Below are 24,391 nucleotides of genomic sequence, written 5' to 3'. Positions count from 1 at the left end.
GGATGCCGTTACCAATTTCTTAGCTCAAGATATGATGCCAATAAATATTGCGGAGAAACCAGGCTTCCAAAAAATTGATGAAAACTCTTGACCCCTAATAATACGAGATGCCTGGTCGGAGGCACTTCTCAGACAAGACAATACTCGAATTATACACCTCAGAGAGGCAAAAGTTTTCCTGTCGGCTGCAAGATGTGACTTATTTTTCTTCTACTACGGACCAAAGGGACGATGGAGCCGAATCTCAGCTTTACCGTCCATTTTATTGACAACAACTGGGAGTTAAACAATGCGTGCCTACAGACAAGCTTTTTTCCGAAGGACCATACAGCAGAGGTCCCTGTGGAGGCCCTGCATGAAGTCCTGAAGGCATGGGACTTGCCCGTCAGTCGTCAAGGCAAGAGAAAAGGCAAGAGCACCCTCCACTACAACCTCAGGCTCAAGCAAGAGAGTTGTCCACTTACTTGCAGACTGTTAATGCGGACAGTGAATCAGATCCATTGTGATGGTGGAAGGAGCATGAACAAATGTTCCCAAATTTAAGACATCTAGCAAAGAAATATACCTGTGTGTGCCAGCAACCAGTTCTCCATCCGAAAGAGTATTTAGTACCAGTGGGAATGTAGTCACTTGTCACAGAGCATCTCTGAAACCAGAAGCCGTAGATAGGCTTGTGTAGCACAAAACCTAAAAAAGTGAGCATTGTAGCCCACATCTCTCTCTCTCACACACACACACACCAGGTTAAATGGTTTATAGCTTGGAGATCTACCTCTATTTTTTTATTTATTTAATGGAAGCACTTTTGTCTTTCTCAGGATTTCCACTTGAGTTTGCACTTTATTGCACTTTAGTTTATTGCACTTCTGTTCAGTTCTATTTCATATTTCTTGTAATTTTGATTGTTGGTTCAATGAGTGTGTATAAGATAGACTATACATCTGTACAACTAATATTGGATAATACAACATGAAGATTCAATTTCTATGGATTCTTGTGAATATTTCAGTACCCAATATGATGCATCTACTTATTGTGCTGTAGCTACACTGCAGCCAGAAGTCAGGTAGTATCACCAAAAGCGGAGGAGGGGGAGGGGGGCATTTTGGATCAAATTTAATTGAGACATAATAAAATTAATCTGAGAATGTGAGAATTTTTGGATTCCCAAGAGTCAAAGCTTTGAAATGGTGTATAACATTAGAGTTCTCAACGGGTCTGGTCGGCCCGACAAACCCGACAGGACCCGCAGGTTCGGAGGATACCCAGAGGATACAGAGTCCATGATTTCCATAAAGAATTACACATTTTGATTGGTCTAACCACAGGATCGTTTTCTACTTCACCTCAGTCCATTTTAAATGAGGTCAGACCCAGAAAAGACTGGCTTTTCTGTAGGCCTATCATGAACAACAATGTATTATTTGCATGGTAGAGTTTACTAGCTGGAGCATCAAACTGCGCACATAAAGTGGTTTTTCTGATTGTCTTTATAGAAATATGTTTTAATGCAGTGCTATGTGAGAGGGAGATCCAAAACACCATGGCCTCTTCACTTACCTGAGCTTGTGTGGAAGCTCTATGCCCTGCTACAGCGACGGCAGGGAGAACTTTCTCCAATCTCCACCTCTAGCCTTTCAAGCGACTTAGCTTGCTTTTTTCTTTCTGAAAAAGAAAGCTGCCTTGAGGTCTCGCCGCAATTAGCTAGTTAACTACCACCAGAAAAGTCTGTGTGTAACGTGAAGAAAAGGAAAACTATGTTGGACTTGGCATTAAATCTTTGTTTTTCTAAGTGATGGCTACTGGTTCAAAATATGATCAAAGAATTCCGCAGCGGTGCAGGCGCAGCACCCACCTCCCTCCCCACTTCGGGGATCCATGCTGTGTAGAATTCAAACGATGGAGGCGCTATTTGATTTCCTTCTGCTTCAACACAGGCGTGCAGTCGTCTTGCTTCTCATTTTAAATTTGTTGGTTGTGTGGTGTTACCAGGGAAGTTTGTTATGATGCCTCCAAGGTAATGTCTTGTTGGTAATTTTGTCGTTAGACAACGTTTTAAAACCTTTTCAATGTTGATTAATACAGCAAAATGTAGACAGCATCTCTCGTATTCATGAACCTTCAGAAGCCTACGGCATGTCAGCTTGGTGTGCACTTTCCTATTGTTAGCCATGCTGCTTAAAAGTCTATTTAGCCAGTTCGATAAATTAGCTTGTTAAGTGAACAAGCCTTCCCTTTTTGTTATTTTAAACGCTGATATGCTTTGTAAATTATCTTAAACGTGTTGGCATGCATTCAGATGTTAGCCTACTGAAGTCATACGTTAGTTCCTTTTATGTACAGTAAGTTACCCCTATAGATTGTTCCAATATGATATTTTCCTACAGATTCTGTCTAGAGGTAAAACTTCCATTCTACTTCGTCGTCGGATGTTGCACGTTTGAATGGAAACCACTCTAATTTAAATGAAGGTGTCGCATTTGTTATGGTAGGGGTGAGTTAGGCCACTGTTCAAATCCACATCTTCAGTGACCGAGAACGATTGGGTCCTGCCCATCCACCTCGCCCTTTTCTTTTTCTTGGGTTGTTGTTGTTGTTGTTGTTGTTGTTGTTGTTGTTGTTGTTGTTGTTATGGCAGCAGGCTTCAGGGGCACAGACTCAGAGAAAAGTGACAATGGCACACTACATTTAGCTGACGCATCTTTAACCAAAGCGACTAACAACATGGTTAACAGCACACATAAACATGTAAAAGTAAAGCAGTAGAAATTGCATCCTATAATATCAAACGCCCATTATGATTACCTAAATGGTTTATTTAGTGTAAATACAATTGTATAAGCAAATTGATATGGTAACTGGCAGTAAAAAGCTTCTAAAGAACTAGACACAACTTTTTGCATACATGAACTTGAGCCCAGCCTGGCAGTCATTCATGACACCACATGTTAGGCTACTCACACACTTGCACTGATAATGCAGATGACATTCATTCTGTTTTCATAGTCAGAAATTAAATTCCATAGAAACAAAGCCATTGGATGAAAACCATAAAAGCTCGGCTGAGTTGTATGTGTAGGAGTCAAATTTGTTCTTTTCATGTAGCGCTAAATATAATTTGAAATCGAGTAGACCATGATGCAACGGCATAATCAGCTTCTGTGCCAGCCAGGCAGGTAATACAACGCTTAGATGTGTTTTTATTTCTGACAACACACACACATATACATACAGTTAAGAACAAAATTATTCATACCCCTGGCAAATATTGATTTAAAGTTTATTTTCTCTTGACTGATATGTTTGTTCTGACTGAAAATGACACTGCCACATACCTAAAGGTTGTAAGACAATGTGGTAGAAGCATGGAATAAAAAAAATAAGTTATTTTTTTCTTTTTTTTTTTAATTTTTATGAAAAATGGTGTGTCCAAAATTATTCATACCCTTTTTTAACAATCACTGGAGACAACTTAATTTGCATTCACAGCTCTCAAAATGGTTCATATTATACCTACCAAGCCTCTCCATGTCTCCACAATGATTGTAGACCGCACCTTTTTAGCAGCAATCTGGGTTTTGAGGCAGGAACGATTATTTGCCATCACTTTGGCCTCGTGCTGACTTTTTTGACGGATTGAGGTCTGGACTATGGCTGGGCCACTCTAAAATGTTGATATTGTTCTCTGTTAACCATTTCTTGCCTTGTTTGGCTGTATGGTTTGGATCATTGTGTGGTTTAATGGTCAAATGCCGCCTATTGTGGCATGTCTCTCGGCACACTGCCTGATCTTTTCCTCCAGAATCTTAATGTAGCCTCTTGTTTTAGTATTTAGTACCGTTTACTCTGAGAAAGTCACCAGGTCCCCCTGGTTGAAAAACAACGCAAAAGAATAATTTTCTCACCCCCACAATTGAAATAGACATGGCGTCATTTGGGTGTGATGCTTCCTTTTTTATGCCAACCTCAGGCCATGTCCCTGGGTCAAAAAAAATCCAGCGAAAGCTAAATTATTTGTCCAGGTGTGCCCTTATAAAGGTTAAACTGAGTTTGGAGAAGAGTGATCCATGATAAGCATCTATGATGACCAAGTGATCCATTTTGGGATGGGGTGAAAATTTCAACCACCAAAACACCATCCCCAAAGTGGAGAATAGCTATAGAAATTTATTAGTTTTGGGTGTTTTACAGACAATGGGACCTGGTAAACTTCTCAAAGTAAACGGTAACACTAAAACAAGAGGCTACATTAAGATTTTTGGAGGAAAAGATCAGGCAGCCTGCCGAGAGACCTGCCCCAATAGGCGGCATTTGACCATTAAACCACACAATGATCCAAAATATACAGCCAAACAAGGTAAGAAATGGTTAACAAAGAACAATATCAACATTTTAGAGTGGCCCAGCCATAGTCCAGACCTCAATCCGTCAAAAAAGTCAGCACGAGGCCAAAGTGATGGCAAATAATCGTTCCTGCCTCAAAACCCAGATTGCTGCTAAAAAGGTGCGGTCTACAATCATTGTGGAGACATGGAGAGGCTTGGTAGCAATAAGAACCATTTCGAGAGCTTTGATGGCAAATGAAGATGTTTCCATTGATTATTTAAAAAGGGTATGAATAATTTTGGACATGCCATTTTTCATAAAAATGTGAAAAAATATAAAAACAATTACTTTTTTGATTCCATGTTTCTACTACATTGTCTTGTGGCAGTCTTGTGGCAGTGTCATTTTCAGTCAGAACAAACATATCAGTCAAGAGAAAATCAACTTTAAATCAATATTTGCCAGAGGTATGAATCATTTTGTTCTTAACTGTGTATATGTGTGTGTGTGTGTATGTATGTATGTATGTATGTATGTATGTGTGAAAACAAATCCAATAAATATCTATATTTTTTTAAAGAAATAAAGTGAATGGGGAAAAACAAAAAAATGTGGTTAATCATATCCCTCAGTGGCAATAATGCTGACTATGTCATGGTTTAAGTCACAATTTAGCCAAAATTGTACACAGGTAGGCTGATTAGTATTTCAGACTATGTTAGTTAATCATGGTGTATTTTACCCCTTGCATTTTCCAGGGAATTGTATGCAGAGGGTAGACACATGGAGACCAGGAGCCTTTACAGCATGTGACTGGCTTTCCTTGACATTAGAATGAATGAGAATGGGGGAAATGATTTGCCATTCCAGCTGCAGTCAGACAGCAAGAAGCAGCACATGGCTTCGTCTGGCTGTAGTGACCGTAGACCAGAGAAGCCCCCAGAGAGACCCAAGCAGATAGACCAAAAACATCTCACCGACTCAGTAGAATCAGCCCAGCATGAGCGAAAGCAAGAAGACATGCTGAATACTTTTGATCCAAAGCCACCTGCGCAGGCCAGGCCATCTTCTGTGACCGTTCCCTTTGAGCGTGTCAGAGGGAGGCGGTTGAAGACGAGTCAGGAGAGCTTGACCGACTCTGCTGCCCCGATAGCTACCTTTAAAGGCTCCCTTAAAGAGGGCCTTACTGATCGTTCCTCCTCGGTTGATGTCCCCGCCGTCCTGACCAACGGACCAAGCCATGCAGGCCAGCTGGAGCAAGTGGTCTCTCCATTGTCTCCATTCCGTGACCGCTGCCATAGTTTGCCTGTGAGCCAGAGGAAGCACCGGTCCATGGGCGACCAGCACTTCAGACATTCAAGAATAATTCTGTCCCCTCTGCAGCCCAGTAAAATGCTTCCAAGCCTGGAGTGTAATATGGCGTCTATGTCTTTAAGGACGGCTAATCAGATTGACAGGGATTGCGTGGATTACAAAGGACTGGATAGGCTGCACAGGAACTTTAGTGATAGCCGGCTACTGGAGACCATGGTGTCCGACAACTCGTCCGTCAATTCCATGAAGTCTAACTTCAGTGTGCTGAACCCCATCACACCCAAGGATGTGAGGAACAGGTAGGCTGCGTTTCCTTTTGATGGTAAAGAATTTAGTGCAGACCAGCTGTACCTGATGAATGGGCTTAGTGTTTGTGTCAGATCGTGTCAACCCCGAGCCACTGTTCTCCTGTGTTCTTCAGTGTAAAGAACTCAAGCAAACTTAATCAATACAAATTCTTGTATTAATTAACCAACGACACATTGCTTAAGTCAGCTAATTTATTAGAACTTAATCACCTGGAAACAGGGACTAGGCAGAGTACTATATGTGTGTGTGTGTGTGTGTGTGTGTGTGTCTCCAGGAGCTTTCTGGAGGGCAGTGTTCTGGGGCATGGGGCTCTCCTGGGAGCAGAGGAGTTGGACCGCTACTTTCCCGAGAGGCATGTGGGCATCTACATCGCTACATGGAACATGCAGGGAGAGAAGGTGACCTCCCCCTCCCCCTTCTTTTCCTCAGTTTTATATTCAGTCCAACCCCATAACCTGCATCCATGGTAAAGTAGCCTCGTTGTTTTGTGGCTGCCACCAACAATTTTTTTTGTCTTTGGGAAGGTTTAGTATGGATGTGTATTTTGTAATCATATAGTATGCAGTGACAATCTAGTATTTTATTATTGTGTTGCATATTTGTGTTAAGACGGTTTTTGTGTGTTTCATTGTCCCACTGATATATGAAAGGAGTTTAAAGTATTAAAGTTACTTAAGATGCTTAATCATTTTGCATGTCCACTTCAGTGCTAGGAATGATACATTATTTAGGCTCATTTTCTACTATTACATCATGTTGAAACTTTGGAGGTCAATTGGATTCTTTTGTTTGGACGTCAGTGTGATTGTTGTGTTTAGACTTCTAAGCAAACTAAATGTGGTGGAAACATTCAAGAATACAAATGAATCCTCCACACTCCAAAATCGTTTTGAAAGCAAGCTAATTTGTCATTATTTCCTTCTGTCCCCCATTTTCATGCTTAGGGACTTCCAAACAACCTGGATGATCTGTTGCTACCGACGGACACAGAATTTGCACAGGATTTCTACATCATTGGTATTCAAGAGGGGTGTCCTGATAGGCAAGTTTGAAACAGAATTGTATACCTTGACTTTCATCATCCTGCGTTTTGTGTCAGGCCCTTAATGAACGCACATGTTTTGTATTGAACAGAAGAGAGTGGGAAATTCGTCTTCAGGAAACCCTCGGACCTTATTATGTTATGCTCTACGCAGCTGCTCACGGTGTTCTCTATCTTACTGTGTTTGTGCGAAGGGATCTTATCTGGTTCTGCTCAGGTCAGTGAATTGAAAATGTACTACATTAAGAGGAAGTAAGAGGAAAGGATTACGCATGTGTAAAGCGGTTAAATTTTTTTTAAAAATAAAATTTCAAATGTTTTTTTGGACCTCTTTTGTGGCCTTTTTGTGGATTTTCCATGAAAAGGTGTGTTGATTGTGTTACTGTGATTGTGTCTTTACAGAGGTGGAGCATGCCACAGTAACAACGCGCATCATATCTCAGATTAAGACCAAAGGAGCTGTGGGTATTGGCTTCACTTTCTTTGGAACCTCATTTCTCTTCATTACGTCCCACTTTACTTGTGAGTAGAATGAACATTTTATTATCGTTACATTAACATCTAAGTGCATCTATGTTAATGTGTCCCTTGAGAGGCTTAATATTGATGTACACGTGTGACATTCACATTTTAAAGGAGCTATATGCAACACTTTTAGAAAAGTCTTCATAGGAAATATTGTTACAAGGCAGCTATTTTGGGCAGACCAGATCAGGCTCCATTCTATCTAAATGAATGGAGAGAGACTCGTAACTCTGCCTTAAAAGTGTATGGCTGGAAATAATCAGTATGTAAATCTGATATAGACAGCAAATGGTTCCGACAATGAGGCTTTTGTACACTGTGCACGCACTTAATTTCCCTGAGCGCCTGTCACTGTGGCAATGGTGCAAATAAACATTCAGGTGAGGTGAAACATGAGTTAGGCCTTTTCAGATCATGTGAATGCCTATTTATAACACAGGGAAGGACTTAATGTTAACGATTTAATGTCCAGTATCCTTGAAGATAGAATATCCTTAAAGAGTGGAGAATTTGTGGTGGAGACTGCTAGTATGCATTATATAAAGTCAAGCTGCATGTCGTTTGTTAGTGTTGTGGAATTTAATTTCTAGGGATATTGTTATACTTTTGTTGCAGCGGGAGATTCCAAAGTTTATGAGCGGATACTTGACTACAACAAGATTATTGAAGCCTTGGCTCTTCCAAAAGTCTTGCCAGACACTAATCCATATCGCTCTGTTTCCTGTAAGTTGCTGTGTACATTCAGTTGGTGATCGATACATAAAAGTGCTCCAAAAGCCATTCTACACTTACTGTTTCTCTGGGGCTTCTTAGAGGCTTCTCTCTGTGGTTAGGTGGACTTCTATGGGGCAAGTGGAAAAAATGAAACATCTTACAGGAGTATAGTACCGATGTAGGACTCTGGGTTTACATCTAATACCCTCAAAAAGATCATATAACCAAAGATCCTTGACTACAGCTTCAGCCCTCTCTGGTATAACCACTATTATTAGGCCTCAATTAAATGTCCCAGTTTGTAACCACAATTAAATGCTACGTATTTGTTATACCACCAACACAACACAAGACAACACACCCGCACTTGCAACCAGGGCTTTGAACCATAATTTTTTGCCAATTGGTTCATTCTGAACAGAAACAGTATTTTAGCGTTTCCGGTTTTGGTTCCCACCCTAAAATTGATGTTCCCGAACCGGTTAGAACAAAAAAATTTTGTTCCTGAACCAGTTAATAACCTTCCATGTCAGCTGTCGGACAAAAATATATGTATGCTTTCAAACTGGCTATTCATAGTCACGATATTGTCTTTTAGACTCTATCCTACAGCAAACATAATAAAACACTAGGCCTTTGCTTTATACAAGCTGCACCAGTGTCTTCCTATAGCCTTTAGCCTGAATAATTTCCTGGTCAAACAAAAAATGTATATTTTAGTGGGTACTGTAATATTGGATTCTTGGATGCCTTCCCAATTACGTTTTTCCAAATAAATTAAAGCTGTAGCCTTAACGTTAATGCTAGTTTTTTCCAACAATGTTCGTCACCTAGTAAAAAGAGAAAACGGGTGAAATGAAAGCATTGAGATTTGGAGACTTAATAGGCCTTTTGATTGCCTGCTTGTGGCAAGCTCTGTCTGTCGGCACTCTCCATGCATTCATTGAATGACAGGAGGTGACCCTCACCATTTCATTGGAAACACAAACCTTCCCAGGAACAAAAAAAGAACCGGTATTAACCGGTTAAAAAATCGTAGTAACAGTAAAAAAAATCTAAGTTTCTGGTTTCGTTTTTTGTTCCTAGCAAAATGGCAAAAGTTTCTGGTTTTCGTTCTATGAACCGGTTCAAAGCCTTGCTTGCAACACATTCCATGGTGTAGCAGCATTTCATCAATGGCAGCTCAGTCATACCAGCTGTGAACAAATAGATGATGTAATAATAATGAATATGTTGTCAAAAGTGAAATACTCAATATAATAATCATATTCGGTTATTAACTGATGATGCAATAATAGGCTAATAAATCTTTTTCCGGGTCCAACAGCTGCTCTGTTTTCTCCATAGACAGTAAAATAAAATAAAAATTCCCGCTATTCAATAGCCTTTAAGAAAATTGTCATCCTACTACTCACTTGTTGTCTCAACCTAATAAAAACCTATTTTTCGCGGAAGCCTGCATGTAACCCTTGATTGTATAATCTGGCTGCACAGCTACAGTAATTGCTCTGTTAAAGTTAACCGATTTAGTTTTACCCTCAATAAAACGGAGGTGAAGGTGACAAGGTTTACAAGTCGCAAAAAACGTCTGGCTGCGCTAGTTAACCTTTTTTTGACCAAAAAGCTGTTGGGCCAGTGACGTCGGACATGTAGAATGACAATAACAAAATGGTGAATCAATAACTAATACATGTTTAATGTAGACCTAATAAGGATGCATACATATTGGTTGTATGCTAATGGATAATATAAGTTCCCTGAAATAAAATATTACCCTGACATGCAGGATCAGTTTTTTTGTTATCATTTGCACCTGTATCATGGTATTGGCCACTTGTTCACCAAGTACCAGGTAGGCCTATGCATAGACATGGTGTAAACTAGGCCATATATTTAAATTTAAAATTTTATTTTATTTAGGAAATTTGGGGTCAGAGGGTCTCATGACTGTAGTCAAGCTCTCCAGTTGACCCATTGAAGTCCATGTGAATTGTCCGAGAAGTCTCTACCCATATTAGTGATTTTAAACTGCTAATTTGTCATGATAGTTGATGACATCAGGCATGTGTTATTAGTTCCTTTGCTATGTAATTTTGTTACACCTGGACTGATTATTAATTATTCTCTCTTTCTCTGTCTCTTTCTCTGTCTCTCTCTCTCTGAATTTCTCTCAGCGGATGTGACAACACGGTTCGATGAGGTGTTTTGGTTTGGGGATTTTAACTTCCGTCTAAATAAAGACCGGTACGGAGTGGAAGCCGTCTTGAAACAGAACACTGGTCAAACCATGGAGTTTCTTCTACAGCACGACCAGCTTCTCAAAGAGATGAACGATGGTAGGTACAGATGATCTGGGAGATCTGATTCATACACATCTACAGATGATTTAAAGAGAGGACTGATATAGAGCTAGTCTGTTTACACAGGGACCATCTTTAAAGGCTTCCAAGAGGCGCCCATCCATTTTCTGCCCACGTACAAGTTTGACATCGGTTGTGACATTTATGACAGCACCTCAAAACAACGGACACCCTCCTACACGGTGAGAAAGCCATAGGAAAATGTTTTCCAGATCTTCATATAAGACTATGTATGTTGCTATAATTAATCTCTCTCTCTCTCTCTCAAAGGACCGGATAATATTCCGTAGTAGGCAAAATGATGACATTAAAGTAGTCAGGTATACTGCCTGTGCATCTATCAAGACCTCGGACCACCGACCAGTGATCGGGATGTTCCAGGTCAAGGTTCGTCCTGGCAGAGACAAGTGAGTAAAGCATGTTTCCTCTCTTTTCCCCATGTACTCTAGAAACAAACCCTTTCTCAAAGCTCAACTTATCATACTGCCATTTTAGGGTGGTGATAACTTGCAGACTGCTCAGTTTAGGTGTATTATAGGAAAAAATATAAGGCAACACTTTACTTGACAGTATCGACATAAGAGTGACATGACACTGTCATGATACATGAACCCTAACCCTAATCCTAACTCTAGCCCTAGTCCTAAACCTAATCCTAATCCTAACCCTAATTTATTATGACAAAAACCGAATGACACTTAATAACAGAAGGGTTATGTCATAAACATTCATGACAGTGTCATCTCACTCTTATGTCGATACTGTCAAGTAAAGTGTAACCAAACAGAACAGATTTATGTATTTTCTCTAACCCAAGCAAAACTCAACAGCCAAGTTAAGTGAGAGAGGCTATAATATATGTGCACATATTATGTGCACAATCATTTGTATGCTTGCTTGTCTATACATTACATGTTCAAGTGAAAATTCACCCTTCTCCATTTTCTCTCTCTGAATTAATGGAATATAACCTTGGACAATTCTGTGCTAAATACGGAGTGATAACTAGCGGTGAAGAATCAGAGTGGGGATATCCCAGGATATCACCACTCATGGAATGCCTCTTGTCCAATCAGATATTAATGATGAATAAATAGTTAGACCGGAACAAACTATTGTTTAACATTCCATTATGTTCTATGTGCAGCATCCCACTGGGGGCAGGGCAGTTTGACAGAAACTTGTACCTGGAGGGCATCCGAAGAAGGATATCCCGGGAACTGCAGAGGCAGGAGGCCATGAAAAACCAACACAACAGCACTGTCTGTAGTATTTCCTGAAAAAGCTCCAGGTGCTCCTATATGGACCTTAGACCAAGCAATTTATACACAAGGGGCAGGACTCTTCTGATTGTCAGTCTCATGGAGTGTGACGTCTGAGCGTCTGGCCTCCAGGGTACCTGAAAGAGGCTGAAGGAGAGGCAGAAGGACGGCTTCAGAGTCGAGCGCAGATGCACTGCTGTGAAAATGACGTGCTCTGTGGTTACTTCAAAGTTAACAAAGAGTTTTGATCATTTTCAAAACTTACTTGTGGTACTCATTAAGAAGGAACATTGTCTTACATATCTATTTACATATCTATGTGCACACACAGAGTCTTTTATATATACTTGCCTGTTTTATACAGTTGACTTTGATGTCACACAGACACATAACATTTTTCTTTAAATTTTACAGCAGCTTTGTATGGCCTTAACATCATTTAAAAACAACTTTGAGTTTAAACATATGCTGTGGCAAGATCTATGCCATGTCATCACTCACAGGATAATTATGGTGAGTTCAACCCATATCTTTTAAAAAACACATATTTGTATTCAAAAATGTTACTTAATAATTAATAATCCAATAATTCAAACATGAAAATAGTGCTGTGCTGTACATGGACTTAATCAGAGCAAATAGCAAACATGTTAATGATGGGTAAGTGCACTTTTCAAAGCCAAAAGCTTTGACGGTTATAAATGCAATGAAATCTTCTAATAGAATGTCAGATTTACTCTACTGTTCTACTTCTCTACATAGGCCTACTACTACAGCCATTATTTACAGGCAACTTCCAAGAAAATGTCACAAGATATTTCAGATATGTTCTAAGGGAACTCACAATAAAACCCAGAGAGGCCTGAGGTATACATACACATATAAAAACATATGTTTACATAATTTATCATGCTTCCAGGAGATTGCATTAAAGACTTGATGCAGCTACATGTTTGTTGGTGTTCTAGCCACATGTAAGATGATTTAGTCCTCTGCTAAATTCAAGAAATGTCAGGAGTTTGCAACATTGAATAATAGTCAGACATAAAGTGCAATATATTTGTCTTTTTGTATTTTTTTTGTAGTTTTTGAAGGTATAGACAACTTCCCCCATTAAAGTTGATATAAAACCCTACAAGAGGCCAGCAAGAAAAAGAAAGTTTGCATTCCACTCTTACCGAGTTTTAGTCATCAATGTGTATTGGTGTAAGAGGTCTCAGTATTTAAAAGCAATCTCTGATTCTAAGGTTTTAAAAGGCCATCTACTTAAATAAATGGGTAACCTCAATAAACATCCATTTATTAGAGCCCATGTAATGATCGTCCAAAGTCTTTGAGAAACCATGCTTAAGATACTGAATACATATGAGCTCCAACATGTTACAGTACTGTATCAATGATGAAGAAATGTGTTTGGGCGAAGGCACAATTGTGAACCTTCAAGGGAGAAATGAATCGCCTTAAACCATTCTGTAGCTCTCAGTAATTCATGTTTTAACGTTATAAATGATGAGATCGTCCCTCTTTTCTTCTCTGTTAAGAGCCAACCATAGATCATCATTGATGATGCTTCAAGTTATTCTATGGTTTTCGTACTAAGTTTGTTTATACACTGTAACATGATGATCCTTATTTAAATAAATGTTTTACATGGTAAATATTTAAATGTTTCTACGTTTTTTTGTACATTGCATTCTTGTAGCTGGTCCCTTTCTAGACTGTCTCGACAGAAGATTAAGCAGTTTCAAAATGATTTATGACGTCTCAACATGTCCTGCTCTCTCCAAACCATAATGTAATTTTGATACCTTTAGTTGAATTTCATTCGAAGCCCATTTGAAACACTTACACTAAATCCAGTTGTTGACATTGCAGTGTGCACCAATGAACCTCAGTATCATCAAAGCCTCTACTTTTCTTGATTCGTGCTCTATCAGCCATTGATTGTGACCTGTACGCTTTTAAATCTTTGCATCTAGGTGTACAGAAATGAGTCACATTTATTTTGACAAGCAACAAATAACAGTTAACCCAACTTCAAATGTGCTGCACGCACACCAATGACTATTGCTTACTTAGGTCAAACAGAACTACCTCAGCCATTTATTGGCCTGACTTTGCACTATTATATTGACTGTCTATGCACAATTGCACAATTACAACCCAATTTTGCTGCTCTTATTTCTTCATTGTATGTGCCTTCTTATTTACTTTTTATTGTTTACTTGAATGTTATGTTTGTCTGTGGACTTAATTGGTAAAATATGTCTTGTCTCCACCGTGGGATAGTGAGAAACGTAATTACGATCTCTTTGTATGTCTTGGCATGTGAATAAATTGACAATAAAGCAGACTTTGACTTTGACTTTGATGAGGAACAAGGGAGTGGAGTAATTTTGCAGTCCAATCTATTTTTCTCAAACGCAGATTTCAGGCCTTACTTTGACGTGCCAATAAAATGATGCTCAGCAACTTACTACACAAGCACGGTTGATGAAAAGGTAACTGAACACAAGTAAGTGCATGTGTGGTCTACATCTGTCATATCGGTTTTCACCAAGTTCAAGACAACAGCAACATAATCAACTGACCGGAAAGTTGCTGCATTTATCAAGAGCTCAATGAGAGGCTGACACAGCCATGTTAACAATTTCTGATGTGCAGTATTCAGACCGTATCCAATTGTGCAATATAAATACATATTTAAAGACTAAACACACATTTTACATTTATCTCTTATACAACATCTTACAATGGTGTTTAAATTGAATATTGACTACCAGGGATTATTTCGTCAGGGATGCAATCACATGATGCTGTGTATTACAAACAACTAACTGACTATTCTGATGTGTAATATTTAAGAACATGTTACTTTATACAGCCAGTATTAGATTGCATTAAAAACTAATGCAGAATTGATATGAAACGCTGAAAAATGACCTCAAACAGGCAAACCTCTGCATAAATCTGATCCAAGGGTTTTGGGACAGTGCAGTACACACTTTCAAATACAAATTCTCTTCCCAAATGTGAAAGACTGCTACATAAAGAAGTTGCCATACATAATTTTTATGAACACGCATCAGGCCCAATAAAATGCTGCCCTGATTTAGTTAACTTAATTTTTGTACCTTTGAGGTCAAATAATTACCTATATGCTCAAGATTTGTAGCAACAGGATAATCCAAAGATTACAGAACTGAACTGGTGCAGGAATGGTCAATGCATAGTTGTATACTGTCAAACTTGTGTAATTTGCCATATCAGAACAGAACAATAGGTTTATAATACTCATGTTCTCAACAGCAAAAAGAAAACATTTTAAATGGAGAGTGGAGAATATTTCAAATTCTGAAACAGGTGTATGCATGTACAGTAAGGTGTTTTGTAATCTGGAAAGTCATACTGATGACTGTACAAAATTTGAGTGTGGCAAAATTACATACAGTACTACTACTGCTGTAATGTCTAGCTGAAAAGTGCAGCACTCAGGTAGAACTATTATTAAGCAAACTCAAATCCATAATAGATATTTCGTTTTCTGTTGTGTGGGGAGAATTGATCTTCAGCTAATTTTTGATCATGCCAGTCTCGATCGATCTGACAAGTCTACAAACACGGATACACCAGGTGGTTTTCTGAAACCATGAATATAAGGTTTATCACATCAAATGCAATATGTAATAAGAAAACAACAGAAATAAATCTGCTTGTAAGTCCAGTTTGCAAGTGCCCAGTCTGTATAGCAAAGCATATTCAGTCTATCGGAAGAGTCGATACATTCGGGGCAGGCGTCCATCTTTGCTGGAGAGAGCTGCTTGTATGTGCTCGTATGAGGGCATTTCTGTCAGGTCACCTAGAGCAGCCACAGCTGGTTTAGCCCGCAACATCTTCGCGGTCACTCTCTTGATATCGTTTGCTGTAACATTACCTGAAAAAATAACACGTACAATTAATGTACACAGTTATTTTTAAAATAAAGAAAATAAACAAGCTGCTTGATTGCTTCAAAGTAGACACATATAGTCATCGATACTCACTAATTAACTGACACAGTTCATGAGGCAGCTTTCTCTTGCCAGTGGCTAGAACTTGCCGTCCAACATCTTCAAAAATTACCGGACGTGACTCCAAATTCATCATCAGCATTGATTTAAGCTGCGTCTTTGCTCTTTCCAGCTCCATCTTAATATTGATTGAATACAAATGGTTAGTACCGTATCACTGAACACTGTAAGTTTGAGATTATTTATGGATGTGTGCTCACCTCTCCTGCTGTCCCAGCCATCTGAATGAACTCTCGGGTTATAATCTCAACCATCTCCCGCACCTTCAAAAACGATGAATTGCGTTAATATAGCTAATATAGCATGATCAATAACAAAGCAACTGATTTTACCCTTGAGTCATAAAACCAAACTTTAAGCTATTGTTTAAACAAGTCTGTAGGAGTTTTAGTCACTTTATCTGAAACCAAATTGAGGTCATAATTCTACCTGTCTGGGGTCTGCACTGGCATGGATGCATAAGAGTCCACTGTCCTCATAGCTGTGATGGTAAGAAGTAGCATTGTACATCCAGTGATGTCTGTAAGGAATTGTAAAACAGAACAGGTTTGGATCTATACTTCAAACACGTTTCAGTATTTTCACAGCAGGTCTCAAACTTAAAAAAAAAAAAAAAACCTTCCCAAGAAAACTACTAAACATGGAGCACTTAATTAACATGCCATTTGATTACAAACTGAACACCAACAAAACTGAGAAATAAATGGCTAAATTATTTCTGAAGTATAGCAGGCCATAAAATAAAACCACTGTGTGATCCATTGCAACCCTACAATACACACTCTTCACTTCTAAGTTCTAATGAGGTCTTTGAAAATATTCCACAACATATATTGCATTTATATATTTGTGTGAGCTGTGATATTTTACCTGTTGAGCACATTCAGGTACAGACGAGTAAACATGCCTTTTCCAGGCCCACCAGCAGAGAAGGAGCCTCCACCTCCCATCATCATGTTGAGGACCGCAAAGGGAATGAAGTCATCCTCCTGCCACCCATAACGATAACATACAGGTGGGGTCATTGAATCAAATTGGTCCATATAATAAGTCTCCGTTTACACATGCATCTTTGGTGTGCTTTCTGCTCTTCTAGCGGCGCTCGGGGAGCAGTGAGGGGTTAGGTGCCTTGCTCAAGGGCACTTCAGCCGCGGCCCACTGGTCGGGGCTCGAACCGGCAACCCTCCGGTTACAAGTCCAGAGTGCTAACCAGTGGGCCACGGCTGCCCAAAGTTTCCAGCATTTGGCAAACCACCCACAGGTATTTGGTAACTATCACCTTTCACCTTTGCACTTGCACTTCTATCACAACAATTGGTTGTAACTAGCTTGAGGTGCTGCAGCCAACAGCTAGAGCTTCCAGGGAGCAACAGTGCTACACTCTGGGGGGGATCTCCTTTAATACTCAAAATAACACATAATTAAAATATATGGTGATGTGGTCTACACTGGCATTCAACATAAGGATGGATAATGTTTTATTATATACTGCCTTAGCAACATATTTTGCTCGTTGCAGGGATACTGGAATAATTATTTCCTGACTCATGCGTGTATGTCTGAGATCAGACAACCACAACCACAAAGACAACCACTAGGTCTTCTTTCCTTCTAAATCTTAAGACTATGGCCATGTATGAAAGATTGCGCTTATTCATTAATTAATCATTTTTATACACACGCAACTCTTTATCAATAAATTTGTTCCCATTGCTGGATCCCCACAACCATTTATTTCCCTCAATCCAACACAATTCCAACCAAGTTGGACATTCCAACTGTGTTCCAACATTTCCTGAACACTGATTTCCTTGAACAGATTTCTAGAATTAATATTCATTATTTATGATATATCTGAAAAGACTGACATTCCTGGAATTGAGATCACAAACCCTTACAGTATCTTTGGTTATATTAAAACATATCCAAGGCATACTACAAAATAACATAGATTGTCTTGATAGATACTAAGGTGGTTAAAAAAAGGGGGTCTACATCTTAAAGGAGAAACATGGCAACTTTTCACATAGAACTCCGTTTCTCGAGGTCACCGAGTACTGTCGGTGCGAAAACCCCCACCGAAAACAATCGGTTTTACCTAGCTCGAGTTGCTACAGCCAGCAGCTAATCCAACCAGGCAGCTACAGCGATACACTCTGGGGGCATGTCCGTAAGCCCCCATGTACATGCCTACAGAGTGTAGCGCTGTAGCTGCCTGGCTGCATTAGCAACTGGTTGTAGCAACTCAAGCTAGGTAAAACTGATTGTTTTGATTTCTCCTTTAATGTGCGCAGAAGAGAAGTCTCAGAAGTCAAACTCACCAGAAATGAGCAACTCTCCAATCCAATCATGATGTGTGTTAGCTCAGGGATAGGAGTGGGACCAAGGCTCACATCCGACATGTCTTTTTCCATCTGTCAAAACAATCATGGAGTTACAGATTATTAGCTTTTTATGTCATAATAATTTGCTCTTTTCAACAATTCCATAATGTCACACTGAAATCTACATTGTGATTTGGTTCAGTAGATACCCAACCCTATCTGAGAGTCACTCAGGGCCCTAATTTACTGCAAAGTCAGTCTATGAGCAAAGTTCTCAAGTCAGTTTGTATAGCGCATTTAACGTGCACAGAGTGCAACCCAAAGCGCTCCACATATAAGACATTGTCAATGACACATAGACTAACAAAGACAATAGCGGACGGAGCGGCGTAGTCGCCAGCGTACCCGTGACACCAAGACAGAACTCCATTTAAGAAATAACAAACGCAAAAGATGCCGGACGGAGCGGCGTAGTCGCCAGCGTACCCGTGACACCAAGACATACAAGACAGACAACAAACAAATTAATAAATAAATAAAAATAAATAAATAAAAAATTTTCTCGTGCATGACCTAACGACTTCATGTTCACATCTACATCTGTATGGTTTATTTGTAGGTAAATGTCTGCTATTCAGGTCAAAACTGATCTGAGACTGAAAGGGAACACCTGGCTACATATCTGTGAATATTGCAAAACGGACCAGCACCAGTGGCATTCCCATACGCAAAGGCATTGGGCGTCCTCTTTGAAAAACCTAGAAAGTTGAGGTGCTGTGAACAAAAGTGCCATCTTTGTACATGATAAGGAATATTAACTAAAATCCAAATGGTGTGTTAAAGGTCTCACATATTTGTGTAAAAACAATTCCAGCACTCTTACACTCCCTGTTTTACAGTAAATACTTTTTGTTTTCCTGGAGAACATGTCCCTTTCTGGATGATTCTAAACTTCTGACTGGTAGCAGACATATGCACCAGCAGCATCTGGTGCAACACACAACCGCACTGAAAACCTTATTAAGCATATAAACTCAGCAGCATACCTTGATTATTCCACCCGTATACTGAGCTACTGACAGGTCCACGTTGCCTGATGTGCTGGCTCCCCACACAGGCTTCATATCCAGCAGGTACTTCCTGGCGCATTCAACCAGCTGTTCATGCTCGATTCCCACCCCGGCCAGGACCATACGCTCGGGGCAGTAATAGCTCCGGAGGTAGGAGTGGAGTAGAGCGCGGTCGATCTTGTCCACATTCTCCACGGGGCAGAAGCGAGGCAAGCCAACGGTGTTTCCACGATACGCAGCCTATATCCACAAACAATTACATCAGCAGTGGCAAATAACTCAGTGTTTTACTCATACTCATAAGCATGATGAATAGCATGAATGGTGAATAGAACAGAACAGGATGGACAGAAAAGAATGATAAAGAAATTCTGATCTTCTTTGAAAAGGTGACCTACCGCATGGATCATTTCTGTCAGCAGAGGTTCAGGGTCTGGCCTCATGTTCAAGTCCTCAAGTTCAAAACGTACTGCCATCCTTGTCATCTCAATTTCCTCATCTGAGGAAACACAGAGGTCTGAACTACCTAAACAAAATCCTTGTGTACTCTTAAATTGAATAACTTAAATCTGTGTAATTCATGTTTGAAATTACCAATTTAAGTAAGGTTACACAAAAGTAGAAATTATACTTATGAAGAAGTATACGACCTGCACCTGCACACATCAGAACATAGCAGTTTCCAAACTTTTGCACTCACCTAGCAAGCGTGGCTGCAGAACAGCATCTGCAAGAAGGCTGACAACAGTATCCAAACCCTTCACCTCCGCAGACACTGCATACATAGTGGTGTCTCTGCAGGCAAATAAAAAAACATGACAACATGAAGAAACGCCTTCAACAGGCAGGTACTACTTATATAACTGTTCTACTCAATACCTGGACGTTTGACAGTCACATATCCCACCATGCTTCTCAAGGGTCAATAGAATTTCGTCCTTACTTCCATACTGTGCTGTGGACTGAAGTAAACATACATTTGGAAATGTCCCAAAATATTTTAACACCCCCTAGCCACTCAACACCCAATCAACTTATTTGATTTTATCATAAACAGAGGAGACACTTACAGAAAAGGCAAGCTTCTCCAAAAAATGTGAGATCCCACTGGGGTATCTAACTTCATGTCTTGATCCAGAGTTGACTAAAACTAATAAGAGTGAGAAACAATATAATACTTAAAAACTCTCTCTCTCTCTCTCTCTCTCTCTCTCACTCACTCACTCACTCTCACACACACACACACACACACACACACACACACACACAAACACACACACAATATAAAGAACACACTTACTTCCAACTGTACAGAATTGCCCGAATTTATTTTGTGATGCTACTTTAAGACCATTTTCAAGGGTGGTGATCTTTGTTTCGTACTGTTCTTGCCCGTCCACAGCAGCAAATACTGGCTTTGGGATTCCAGGTAAAGGGGCAGAAAGCGACACATTTGGATAACCATTGCTGCTGCCACTGCTATATTGCCTACATGCGGCAAAGCCAAACCTGTAGAGTTGCAACCACACACATAATTATTTTAGAAAATGTATTTACAAAATGTCCTCCTGTCTCCATGAATACTCATGTGACATTAACAATAAGCCAATACACTTACTTAACGAGTAATTAAAGCTATGTTTATTAACGTTGCAGTCTAGCATTAGTTGTTAGCTATTGCTACAGCTGGCTATAAAACCAGCAAATGAAAAGCGGAACAGAAACGACAAGTCCTATATCAATGATTTATTAAGACACCGTCCAACAGACACCCAATTAACGTATGCAGTATCATTATCTATCAACCAAATAGTCATAACTAGCTTGTTACCTCTGTACTCGTCCCCAGGCTCTAAATCTTGACATGTGGGACGCCATATTGGAAGTACTAGCCTCTACAAAGTTACGGCAAATGTCTATGGTTCGTCCAGGTCTTCAACCCGGAACATAATGCGGTTTCGGATTTCGCCTATGTCTGGTCGCCCCCTTGTGATAGACGTCCAGAGAAAAGGTCAAGTTGGAAACGAATTAGATTCACTTGAGAACAAAAACCCCTAATTGACTTTATCTCAATACATATAAATTAATACAAATAAACACAGGACTGAATGATATGATGGTCATTGCGTAATGGACAGGCCTTGTCTTGGACTTGCTGTTCTGCACAATGTTGTTCCTTTTTTAAAGTGCAATGGAATTTCACCATAATTGCCTTCACTAGCTATGTTAATGTGATATTCTTTACAAGTGAATGATTTAATTAATTTAAAAAAGCAGGGATAACATTATAGGACGAGACTTATACATCAAGTATTTAACTTTATTTTTTTATTTTTTTTAAAAAAGGGAACAATAAATTAATTACTTGATATGGACATAAAACACATAACATGTGAAATTTCAATACTGTAATTTGCTATTAAAGTGCAGATGGGTAGGCTAATCCTCAAAGACAGTCTAGTTGTTTCATGAGTTGGTAGTTGGAAAAATACTGCAGCGTTTTTGTATTTGCAGGGCCTCTCTGCTGTTGATTAGGTTGCATTGATTTCTACACTAAAATTTTTAACGGAAAACAATATGTTACTCTCAAAATTGTGCTGTTTTCTTACAACAATTTGTTAAAGTATAGACTGTATCTTTGTTATTCTATGAAATGGGTGCCTTTTGCACTATGCAATTTTCAAAATATAAAATTTGCAGGGTAATATTTTAGATGTAAATGTCATGTCGGTCAGCCTGGACACATGGAAATGGAGCACTTGTGAACAATGGTTATAGTGTGATACTCATGTTAATAAGAATTCTTGAATTTACCTGTAGGCTTTAGAAACACACTTTGGCTCTAGTTTGGCACCCATTTCATAGAATGACCCGTCTAGTCTTTTACCTCTGAGGATCAAAGGTAAAAGACCATTTTGAATTCTTTTGTGCACATGAAGTTCCTCTTTACAAGTCACAATCAAAACAGAATACCAGACATAATATACCACAAAACAAAACCAATAATGTAACCTCTCGCCAGATGAATTTCGTTCCGCCTAGCTCCAATCATCTATCTGGGATCGATCCATTGGAGAGGTGTTTCAGAAGGCTGGGCCTTATCAAAAATCCATGCATATGATTTGGATACGTCACATCCATAGACCTCTCCAGAATATATCCCGCCTCCTAGCTTCCGTATCCATCCAACTTCCGGGCGTGGATTGTCTATTTGAAATAACATGGCGTTTTGAAAGATTGTACCTGTCAAACTCTGTAGGTGACAAAGTAGAAAAAGCTGCTGGGCAGATTGGCCTACACACTTCTGCCATCTAGTTTCCACTGGATTTTTTGATTTTCGGTGCCGTTTAAGTAGTATAGTCTATAGTATTCTACTTAAACGGCACCGACAATCAAAAAATCCAGTGGAAACTATATGGCAGAAGTGTGTAGGCCAATCTGCCCACCAGCTTTTTCAACTTCGCTACCTACAGATGTTTTACCGGTATGATATTTCGAAACGCCATGTTATTTCTCATAGACAATCCACGCCCGGAAGTTGGATGGATACGGAAGTTACGGAGGCGGGACTTATTCTGGAGAGGTCAATGAAACTCCAGCCCTGCGTCCTGATTGCCTCTACCATAAAATCTGGTGCCGAAATCACTCTCAATGGAAGCGATCTGAGATGGATGTGTGGAGCTAGGCGGAACGAAATTCATCTGGCGAGAGTCAGGTTACCAATAATGGACCATATTACATCATTAAGTTAGGATCTTCTGGATTAATTCTGAAAGAGGCCATCATTGCTGTACAAATATTTTTTTCTGTTTAGAGACTATAAATATATTCTGCAGTGTTTCCCATACATTGACTAATCTGTGGCGGGGCGCCACAAAATAAAAATCGGCCGCCAAAATCGGCCAAAAAAGTGTTTTCCAAAACTCAAAAGTGCTTGTCCCAAGGAGAAGTATGAACCTTCATTTTAACTATGTAGAAAACGTTATGAATTGCATCCACACATCAGCAGCCTTTCAACTGTGTTACAATCGCAAGGGTTCCCTCAAACGTCTTAAAGTGACCCCTAACCCCCCCACCGTTGTCAAAGTCAGCTACCGCCACAAATTGAATCCAATTCTGTGGGAAACACTGCTCTTTTTAGAATTTCTGACAATAGAATCTTGTTACAAATAAAGGCCACATAAGAACTGATAAACAGAGTTAAATGAATTGTAATAGGTTTACAAAAATTCCGCTGTACCCATAATGCAAGGGCTGTATTTCTCCTTTATTTTGGAATTGTTTTAAAACAATATGCAGACAGGAATTTATGTTTTTGAGGCATGTTTTAATAAGCAACTAGTTTTGCAGAATCCTCTTTGAATGCCACTAAAGGTGCAAATGGAGAGAGTAGACCTCTCTTCAGGACAAAAGTCCTCTCTCATGATAATTACGGTCTGCAATTTAGATCCGCTCCCAAATGTAATGGGTTCTTCTTAAGCCCATGCTACTCATCCACTAACGGCTCCTACACACAGCTGCGTTCCGTCAACTCATGCCAGTGGGTGTTCCCGACGGTAGCTATGCAAATGACTTGAAGTAAAACCGTAATGTGATTGGTTGGTGCCGTCCATAGATTGGCTTGATTGGCCGGTGCCGTCTGTCGGTGCAGCAACAGCTGAACTTCTCAACGCGAGCGGCGGGAGAAACGCGACGCAACGGACCCACAATTCAGTTCGGCAACTGATGACGTGAGCACATGTAAAGTGAATGGGATGCGTCTCCAGCAACGCAACGCACGCAGCTGTGTGTAGGAGCCGTAAGTTTCATGAACATCAGCCTGGCTCTTTTGCATAATCCTCTTGACAGACAAACGTCTCTGGCAGAGTGAATCAGACAGTACATGATCATAAGGACAAATAAATACACCTGTTATTCCAAATAGCTGCCCATCTGCCCTCTGCAGTTCATTGTACCATCCCGTGGAATTGTAAGGAAATCATTTGCATGCATTCAAGATAGACAGTGAACTTGTTTGACAAACTGCTTATTGCTGCTTTAAATTAGGGTGTACTATGCGTAGCAAAATAAAGAGA

The 24,391-nt window shown here is 39.7% G+C and overlaps 2 protein-coding genes across 3 annotated transcripts; one reads left to right on the top strand and one right to left on the bottom strand.

Moving 5' to 3' along the window:
- The first annotated feature begins 1,972 nt into the window (after positions 1-1,972).
- inpp5e (inositol polyphosphate-5-phosphatase E) lies at positions 1,973-13,467 on the top strand. Of its 2 annotated transcripts, XR_012987635.1 has the most exons (12): positions 1,973-2,017; positions 5,085-5,939; positions 6,224-6,347; positions 6,894-6,991; positions 7,084-7,208; positions 7,394-7,513; positions 8,132-8,239; positions 10,405-10,566; positions 10,657-10,772; positions 10,861-10,997; positions 11,738-12,365; positions 12,615-13,467. XR_012987635.1 is itself a non-coding variant. In XM_076288973.1 (11 exons), the coding sequence occupies exons 2-11, from the start codon at positions 5,161-5,163 to the stop codon at positions 11,868-11,870; spliced, it is 1,902 nt and encodes a 633-aa protein (XP_076145088.1). In that variant the 5' UTR covers positions 1,973-2,017; positions 5,085-5,160; the 3' UTR covers positions 11,871-13,467. The 2 variants fall into 2 exon arrangements, 1 of the variants encoding a protein (XP_076145088.1); XM_076288973.1 differs by having other exon boundaries at positions 11,738-13,467.
- Positions 13,468-15,489: 2,022 nt separating this feature from the next.
- pmpca (peptidase, mitochondrial processing subunit alpha) lies at positions 15,490-21,217 on the bottom strand. Its single transcript, XM_076288972.1, has 13 exons — positions 21,148-21,217; positions 20,617-20,825; positions 20,387-20,466; positions 20,196-20,278; positions 20,017-20,111; positions 19,715-19,815; positions 19,293-19,556; positions 18,244-18,336; positions 16,793-16,911; positions 16,352-16,442; positions 16,123-16,185; positions 15,896-16,040; positions 15,490-15,786 (listed from the first exon to the last, which is right to left on the bottom strand). The coding sequence occupies exons 1-13, from the start codon at positions 21,192-21,194 to the stop codon at positions 15,617-15,619; spliced, it is 1,560 nt and encodes a 519-aa protein (XP_076145087.1). The 5' UTR covers positions 21,195-21,217; the 3' UTR covers positions 15,490-15,616.
- Between the last annotated feature and the right edge of the window lie 3,174 nt (positions 21,218-24,391).

Source organism: Alosa pseudoharengus, unplaced genomic scaffold, assembly GCF_046254945.1.
Source record: "Alosa pseudoharengus isolate Yale_2024_CS ecotype anadromous, Long Island Sound unplaced genomic scaffold, YU_APseudo_1.1 YU_APseudo_1.1_scf_17, whole genome shotgun sequence".
NCBI lineage: Eukaryota > Metazoa > Chordata > Actinopteri > Clupeiformes > Clupeidae > Alosa > Alosa pseudoharengus.
The sequence above is the reverse complement of the archived record's forward strand: the minus strand, read 5'-3'. Positions and strand labels throughout refer to the sequence as shown.

Excerpts from the sequence above, each read along its gene's own strand:
- inpp5e (XM_076288973.1), top strand. The coding sequence starts at position 5,161 with ATGAATGAGAATGGGGGAAATGATTTGCCATTCCAGCTGCAGTCAGAC. Across the intron at positions 6,348-6,893 it reads GGAACATGCAGGGAGAGAAG|GGACTTCCAAACAACCTGGA; the intron begins GTGACCTCCCCC and ends TTTCATGCTTAG. Across the intron at positions 6,992-7,083 it reads CAAGAGGGGTGTCCTGATAG|AAGAGAGTGGGAAATTCGTC; the intron begins GCAAGTTTGAAA and ends TGTATTGAACAG.
- pmpca (XM_076288972.1), bottom strand. The coding sequence starts at position 21,194 with ATGGCGTCCCACATGTCAAGATTTAGAGCCTGGGGACGAGTACAGAG. Across the intron at positions 16,912-18,243 it reads TGGAGAGTTGCTCATTTCTG|GAGGATGACTTCATTCCCTT; the intron begins GTGAGTTTGACT and ends TATGGGTGGCAG. Across the intron at positions 16,041-16,122 it reads TGGCTGGGACAGCAGGAGAG|ATGGAGCTGGAAAGAGCAAA; the intron begins GTGAGCACACAT and ends ATCAATATTAAG.